Source organism: Myotis lucifugus, unplaced genomic scaffold (genome assembly GCF_000147115.1).
Source record: "Myotis lucifugus unplaced genomic scaffold, Myoluc2.0 scaffold_194, whole genome shotgun sequence".
Classification (NCBI taxonomy): domain Eukaryota; kingdom Metazoa; phylum Chordata; class Mammalia; order Chiroptera; family Vespertilionidae; genus Myotis; species Myotis lucifugus.
Genome location: NW_005871242.1, coordinates 158054 through 166916, shown reverse-complemented (window position 1 = coordinate 166916; position 8863 = coordinate 158054). Strand labels below are relative to the sequence as shown.

Below are 8863 nucleotides of genomic sequence, written 5' to 3'. Positions count from 1 at the left end.
AGGGACAGAGATACAGAGGTGGCTGGCAGTAGTAATGAGGAAAACACGAAGGAAGGCTCCATCTTCACCCTGACACAGGCAATCTGAAAGAATGCTGATTGTGTTTTTTAATAAATAATCACTAGAATTAGTGTGTCTAGTGTAAACATTCCACTATGAGTTAATTTTACTCACATACTTTCTTTTTCCTTGCTGAAGAACATACTTTTATTTTTGTAAAGGCAGGAGGAAGGGATGCTTTCTTTTCTCTGACCTCATCTGAAAAAGGCATTCATGATGGACACTGGCTCCAAGTAGAGATTTTATTACCAAGTAATTTTTTGTCATGTTTTCTGTTTTCCCCATATGTATACGTATGCCTTTGTATTACTGACATGTGGTTAAAATTGTTATTATTATTTTTAATAGTGTGCAGTAAGCCAGAATCTAGGAATAATTTTCAATTTGAAACTGTGTTCCCCAAGTGGAAATTAAAAATACTTACTTAGGAAATAGAAAAGTGCTGAAATGTCTATTTGTAGATGAGTTTAAGGAGCAATTTCTTGTATAAATATTTGATCTATTCTGGTGAATGCTTTGAATAATTTTGTGTTATTTCCAGAATGATCTGAAATTCTTAGATTTTAACTAAAATGTTCAAAGAAGTTGTTAAATAATATTTCTACTTCAGACATGATTTTGTTTAGGGGACATGACCGTAGTGATATTGATAGTGGCGAAGGGCATGTAATAAGAATAGAGCCACAGTTGTTTCATAATTGCTCACTTTACTAACTATAGGTAAGAGGTTTTCTTACAGACCCTAGAAACTGGAGGATGAAACAAGGCCATAAACAGATAAGATGCTTGATGTGTCCATTACTCATAAAAGAAATACACTTTGAGAACAGACCAGGGACAGAACACGCTTTGATTAAGTTACTGTGCACAAACCCTGCCCCCCTCTAGAAGTTTGCCTCAGGAACAGGCTGAGCTTGTGCAACATCATAAAAGATTAGCCACCTTGTTATCAGACTTTGAACTCCTGAAGGCCCAACCACAGACCCTACCCTCCACTTTCTCTGTTACACTTGCAGCTCACAGCTGCATGTAGCTATCTTCTCCCTCAAGCCTATATAATCAGCCAACTGGCAAGTGGGGATCAGAGCAGAATTCCCAGGGTGACTGAGTGCTCTCCCATTCTACCAGCGTTATTGGATTAAACACTCATATATGATTCAACCCTGTCTCTGCTTAATTTGGCTCCAGTAGTGACAGGTGGCCTAGACCCATTGTGTCTGGTTTCAATCTGAGAAAAGCAGCAAATTTCATGAGTCTGGGGATAGTCAGGATCAGTTTAGAATCGTGACTTTCAGTCGTGGTTTCTGGGACCTTCTAGTCAGGTGTGCTAGAACTTGAGTAAAACGTGAAATGAACGTGGTAAGAGGAGAGAGGATGTTAAAGGACAGAGTTGAGTAGAAGGAAAGTCTGTTATAGTAAAAAGGGGAAAGGTAGTTTGTAAAGTCTCAGAAACTTTGGCTCTGGGAGTCCTGGAGGAGGAGGGGAGGGCAGCAGTGGGCAGGCTACATGCTGATCAAGTGGGACACAGTGAGACCCCGCAGCCCTTCGGACCACACATGAGCACAGAGGTTCTAGTCAGGCAGGAGCTGCAGACAAAGCAGGCAGGCCTGGGAAACAGAGGCCATGTCCACCCCGTCTCAGTGGGGAGAGATGCGCTGGCTGTAACGTGGGGAAGAGCAAGGAACATTGGGAAATGTCTGAAAATGCTCCTTTGGAGACATTTTCCTTTTATCTACCAGCGTTGAAACAATTGACTTAGGGTTATGACTATATAGGCCTCAAACTTCCTGTGTCTCTTTAAGAGTCCTCATCTCTTACAGAGGCAGAGTTGCCTCGAACAGACTGTTAAACTACAGCAGGAAGGCCGGGGAGGGTGGGGGGGCAGGAGGGAGGTCGGGTAAGAGATCAACCAAAGGACTTGTATGCATGCATATAAGCATAACCAATGGACATAAGACACTGGGGGGTAGGGGAGGCCAGGGGATTGTCAAGGGCGGGGAAAAAAAGGACACATATGTAATACCCTTTGTAATACTTTAAGCAATAAAAAAATTAAAAAAAAAAGAGTCCTCATCTTATGGTCACTGGACACTCATGCATCTAGTACCCAACAGGATAATGAGATGTGCATTTCAGATCGTTTATGACAACCGCAGTCATTATGGCTGACACATCCGGAGTGTTTTCAGTGCCAGGCATTTTTAAAAGCACTTTACCTTATTTATCTCATTGCATGCTTTGTAACAATCCTTTGAATGGAATATTCTTCTTCTTCCCACTCTACAGGCAAAGTGGAGCCCAGACTGGTTAATAACTTGCTCACGGTCACCTAATTGGGAAGTGGTAGAGTGGGTCCCACAGTGTGCCTCCCAGCCCATGTTCGGGACCACTCTAAGTGACTAACTCTAGAGCTGGCAGATATCAGAGTTTCCTGCTTGGCTGCAATCATTGAACAAGAATAGGACCAAATCTTTGCTCTCCGTGAAGTTCTTGTGATGGTTGAGAACAGTGTGATTTGGCAAGTCCAAGGTCCTTGGTTATGATCTGGCCCAGTCCATGGATCTCTGGGTTCATAACTTTTCCTTTGACCTGCTGTTTTAAAGCAATATATATGGAAAAAACACTATCTACTTAATAATGAGATCTTGGATGGGTTTTTGAGTAAAATGACTGTGCTTCTCTGCCTGGGGCAGTCCCGGTTTATACCTGTTATCCTGGCATAATAATGTGTGGTTTCCCCTTTCATTCTCAGAAGTGTCCTGCTTTGAGCAATAAATTGATCAGTTTACTTAGATACAGTAATGACTTCCCCAAATTCTCATTCTTCTTCCCCAAATTCTCATTTTTCCCATGTCATAATAAAAATAGTTCTTTATTTTTATAAATCCAATTTATACTGATAAAATATAATTTTAATTATATATTTATTTATCACATTAGTTAAGGTAAATGAAGCCAGCTACTGAAACAAACAAACAAAGAAACACTGAAAAATTCAGGAAGAGTTTATTTTTCACCCATATTACCTCCCATGTTGTACCCGACAGTTGTTCAGGGATCCCAGATCTTTTCATCTGTGGCCCCACTTTCTTTATGTCCTCAGTGTCTCTTCCATCAGCCAGTGGGGAAAGATAGCAGTGAGCTCACTGGTGGGAAGCATTCATGGTTTAGGCTGAAAGTTGTGCCTATCATTTGTTATCACATTCCATTGGTTGGATCTCAGTCACATGGTTCTACCAAACTGCTGTGAGGGTTGAAAATGTGATCTAGCCATGTGCCCACAAGGAAGAGAAAGGATATAGGTAAATACTAACAGTCTCTGAAGGCTGATATAAGTAATCCAGTGCACTTTACTTTTAAAAAAAAAAAAAGTAAAAAGCAAAGCGTTACATAGAAAGCTAGCGCCTCCTCTGAACAACTGACTACTGTGAGTTTGGTGTGTAAGCACACAGAAATATATTATAGTTTTATGTTCCTGTTTGGACCCGTAGGCTAATATTCTACAAAGTACAGTCTTCACTGACTAATAAGTATTGTTTCTAATTCTTTATTTGAATATTCTCGTCAGTTCATTTTCATCAAGCTGTCATCCCCACTTACCCACTGAGCATGCTCTTGTTAAGGTCACCAGTGATGTCCTCATTACCAAATTAGAAGTTTATATTTGTGATAATTCTTCATTTCTCAGCAGAATTAACTATCTTGGATCTTTTCCTTTTTCATTGTAAAAAAATTAAGCCAATTGGGGTGACATTGGTCAATAAAATTATATAGGTTTCAGGAGTACGATTCTATAATGCATCGTCTGTCTATCACAGTGTGTGTTCACCGGCTCAAGTCAAGTCTCTTTTTATCCCTATAGATCCCCCTTCATCCTCTTCTACCTCTAGAAATCCTTCCCCTCTAGAAATCACCATGCTGTTGTCTTTGTCTATAAGTTTTGTTGCTGTTGTTAACCCCTTCACCTTTTTCACCCAGCCCTAACCCCCCTCCCTTTCATAAGGTTTTGATTTACATTTTCCTAATAGCTAGTGAATTTGAGCATTTTTTTATACATCTGTTGGCCATTTTTATGTCTTCTTGGGAGAAGTGTTTATTCAGGTCCTCTGCTCATTTTCTAAAATTTAACTTTATTGTTGAAAGTATTTCCAATTAGATTTTCTGGTTCTTGAGTTGTATAAGGTCTCTATATAGTTTGGATATAAGCCCCTTAGCAGAGGTATTGTTGGAAAATATCTTCTCCCACTAGGCTGGTTGCCTTTTTGTTTTGTTGATGGTTTCTTTCACTGTGCAGAAGCCTTGGAGTTTGGTGTAGTCCCATTCATTTATTTTTTCTTCCTTTGTCTTTGGGGACTGATCCACTATATTACTCATTGCTCTAAATGGTAAAAAAAGATGCACTATGTTTGGGCACAAACTTTTTCTCCAAGGAAATATTAAATATCTTTTTCAGCTCTTCCTCTACTTCTTCCATATTCAGTGTCTTAAATTCCACCAGATCCATATTATCCTTGTAACTGAATCTTCGATGCATGAGAGTAAAACCCACTAAGCAGTAAACTCCATCTGGGGTGTGCACGGCACAATAAGAGTCTTTTACACACCCAGATGCTGGAGATGTCTGAAAGTATGAATTCTGAGACTCAAAATCTTCAATTGTTCGAGGTTCAAGCGTAAATGAGTAGATCTTTCTGTACTTTTTCTTTTCCAGGAGTTCAGAATTAAGGAATTCTTGGTTTGGAACGTACTGCTCTCTTCTGATTTGGTCCAGGTACCAGGTTCCTCCCTCTTCTGTCAAGCGGAAGATGCATGGCATCTGAGGCTGATCCTTCCCAGAAATTAACTCCAGAGGCTGCCTCATCTGGTAAGAGCTTCCATACCCAGCATCAACTATGTAGTTCCTGCCACCCACCGTCACCATCAGCAGGAGATGTATGATAGCCCTGGTGTATTTTTCAGTTGTAACATTGCAAACATAGCTTCCCAGCATTGTGGTCTCAAAACCGATTGTGGTCAGAGCCCAGTACAGAAGTTGATTGATCTGGAGACACCACCCACCCCGGTTCTTCCTCACAAGTTGATCAAAAACAGCCTCCAAGCCCAATTCCATGGGTTCCCCACAGTGGATGTTAAGGTTCTCAAAGGGAATGGCCTGGATCTGGTGCTGAAGAATGTCAGTTAATGTTTCCAGGTCCACTTTGTTCCTAAAGTTCTTATAACCAATTCTTTCAAAATATGCTTCGATGTCCATGATCCCCTATGGCAAGGAAAAGAAAACAAAAACACATACTGTTACATTTGCAGTTGGATTTCCTTAAGTAGGTTAATTATAGTAATGTATTTTAAGTATATACAGACAAATACTAATGTTAATGTGGTAATTATAATTCTTTTAAAGATTTTTTAAATGTATTTTTAAATAAGAAATGTTTTCATTATTGTGTTATTTTTTTGACATATAAGATATGTAAGTTTAAGGTGTATAATGTGATGATTAGATACATTTATATTGCAAAGTGATTACCATAATGAGATTAGCTAACACCATTTTGTAACCTTTTTTTGTGTTGGTGATTACATTTAAGATTTACTCTCTTACTAACTTTCTTTTTATTTCTTTGTGTATATAATATAGTATTGTTAATTATAGTTAAGATGCTTTTTATTAGATTCTCTAGACCTTATCTATCTTCTAGCTTGCAGTTTGCACCCTTTGACAAACATCACCCCACTTTTCCCCCGCCCCTGTAGTTCATGGCAACCACCATTCTACTCTCTGTTTCCATGAGGTTGGCTTTTTTCAGATTCCACATATAAATGAAAACATAAAGTATTTGACATTATTTGTCTAAATTATTTCACTTAGCATCATAATGCCCTTAAGATCCATCCATGTTGTGGCAAAAGCTATGGTTTTCTTCTTTCATATGGCTGGATGGACACTTGGGATGTTTTCATTTCCTGACTATCCTATCTAATAATAGACAAAGATGCAAACTGACCGTACCTTCGCTATGCCCACCATTGGCTAATCAGAGCAATATGCAAATTAATCGCCAACAAAGATGGCGGCGAATTTGCATATACCGGCTGAGAGCAAAGACTGAAGACACTGTAGAAGGAAGCCAAGCAACGGAGCTGAGGTAGCGGAGACGGGCGGGAGAAAAGGGGCAGAGACCAGCAGGAGAGAAGCGGCAGAGAAGGGCGGGGTAGGAGCGGCAGAGAAGGGCGGGGTAGGAGTGGCAGAGAGGGGAGTGAAGCCCTATTCTTGCAGGAATGTACCTGCAATGGGCTTCTAGTTTTCTATAATGCTGCAATGACATGGGGGTAGAGGTATCTCTTCAAGATTGTGTTTTCATTCCCTTTGGCAGTATACCTAGAGTCGGATTGCTGGATCACATGATAGTTCTATTTTTAATTTTTTGAGAAACCTCCATACTGTTTTCTATAGTTGCTGTACATTCTCACCAGCACTATACAAGGATTTCTTTGTCTTCACATGACCTCACCAATTACTGGTTGTTTCTTGTCTTTTATATAATAGACATTCTAACAGTTTCAAGCGATATCTTATTGTGGTTTTGATTTGCATTTTCCTGAAGTTTGTGACGTTAGGCATCTTTTCATGAACATGGTGGCCACTTGTAATACTTTCATAGAAAAATGCCCATTCAAGTTATTCATCTATTTTTTAATTGGATTATTCAGGGTTGTGGTTTTGTTCTATTGAATTGTATGAGTTTCTTTTTTTATTTTTTTCTTTATTGATTAAAGTATTACATATGTGTCCTTATGCCCCCATTGCCCACCCACCCCTCACTCATGCCCTCACCCCCCTGTGTCTGTGTCCATTGGTTAGCTTATATGCATGCAAACAAGTCCTTTGGTTGATCTCTTCCCTTTACCCCCACCCTCCCCTATCTTCCCTCTGAGGTTTCACAGTCTGATCGATGCTTCTCTGTCTCTGGGTCTGTTTTTGTTCATCAGTTTATGTTGTTCATTATATTTCAGAAATGAGTGAGATCATGTGATATTTATCTTTCTCTGACTGGCTTATTTCACTTAGCATAATGCTCTCCAGTTCCATCCATGCTGTTACAAATGGTAAGAATTCCTTCTTTTTTACCACAGTGTAGTATTCCACAGTGTATTATTCCATTGTGTATATTCCACAATGTAGTATTCCACAGGTTTTTAATCCACTCATCTGCTGATGGGCACTTAGGCTGTTTCCAGATCTTCACTATGGTAAATTGTGCTACTATGAACATAGGGGTGCATATATCCTTTCTGATTGGTGTTTCTGGTTTCTTGGGATATATTCCTAGAAGTGGGATCACTGGTTCAAATGGGAGTTCCATTTTTAGTTTTTTGAGGAAACTCCACATTAGTCTGCATATGTATGAGTTTCTTGTATGTGTTTGATATACACCCCTTATCAGATAGATGGTTTACAAATATTTTCTCCCATTCTACAGGTTGCATTTTTAATTTTCTGATTATTTCCTTTGCTGACTGAAGCTTTTTGGTTTGAAATAGTCCCACTTGTTGATTTTTGCTCTTGATCTTGAGCTTTCTGTTGTCATATCTAAACAATCAGTGCCAAAACCAATGTCAAGAAGCTTTCCCCCTATGTGTTTTCTAGTAGTTTTACAGTTTGAGAGTACCTTTAACTCTTTAAACCTTGTGAGTTAATTTTGTGAGTGGTGTAAGATAAAGGCCAATTTCATTCTTCTGCACATAGTTGTCCAATTTTCTATGTATTAAAGAGACTATCCTTTTTCTGTGTGACTTTATTGACTCCCTCGTCAAATATTATTTGACCATATATGAGTGGGTTTATTTCTGGGTTCTTGATTCTGTTACTTTGTGTAATGTGTAATTTTTATATCAGTAACATGCTGTGTTTTGTTGTTTCATTTTTTAGTTATCTAAACTTAGGACCTTCCCCCCAGTTTTATCTACACTAATAAAAGAGAAACATGCAAATTGGTGTCACTCCGCTACCCTTCCCATTGGCTAATCAGGGCGATATGCAAATTAACTGCCAGCCAAGATGGCGGCCGGCAGCCAGGCAGCTTGAAGCGAACATGAGGCTTGCTTGCTTCAGTGACAGAGGACTCCAATGTTCCCTGCCTGCCGCTGCCGGCCTCTGAGCTTGCAGTTTGAAACATTGTAACAAATATAGAAGCTAAACAAAACCCCAGAAACCTGCTTTCAGCCAGCCAGGATCTCAGAGCTGGAGTTGAAACAGTGTTTCGATTATAGAACCCAAACAAACCAGATACCTGCTTTCAGCAGCCGAGGCCTAAGAGCTGGAGCCAAGCCTCAGAGCTAAAGCTGGCCCAGATAAAAAAAAAGAAAAGAAAAAAGGAGCAGTTGGGAGCTTCAGTCACCCGCAGCCTGAAAACAGCCCTCAGCCCTCACCAGACTGGCAGGCACCCAGTGGGGACCGTGGGACCCCTACCCTGAAGGGGGTGTGGCCAGCTGCAAACAGCCATCAGCCCCTCACCCAGGCTGGTCAGGCCCCCAGTGGGGACCCCCCCCCTGATCCAGGATTCCTTCAGGGCAAACCAGCCAGCCCCCACCCGTGCACCAGGCCTCTATCCTATATAGTAAAAGGGTAATATCCTCCCAGCACCGGGATCAGAAAGCCGAGCCTCCCGGCACTGGGATCAGCGTGACAGGGGGCAGCGCCCAAACCCCCTGATCGCCCTGCGGCTCTGTGTGTGACAGGGGGCGGGGCCACAACCTCCCTATCCACCCTGCTCTGTTCGTGACAGGGGAAGGCGCCCCAACCCCC

The 8863-nt window shown here is 40.8% G+C and overlaps 1 protein-coding gene across 1 annotated transcript in view; it reads right to left on the bottom strand.

Annotated features, from left to right (window-relative positions):
• Positions 1–4438: 4438 nt before the first annotated feature.
• The window catches only part of LOC102433484 (arylamine N-acetyltransferase 1-like), a 49392-nt gene continuing 44967 nt past the window's right edge, over positions 4439–8863 (bottom strand). Inside the window, exon 2 of the mRNA XM_006097014.2 lies at positions 4439–5317. Within this exon, the coding sequence (XP_006097076.1) occupies positions 4439–5311 (873 nt within the window). The 5' untranslated portion in view covers positions 5312–5317. The remainder of the gene's footprint in view (positions 5318–8863) is intronic.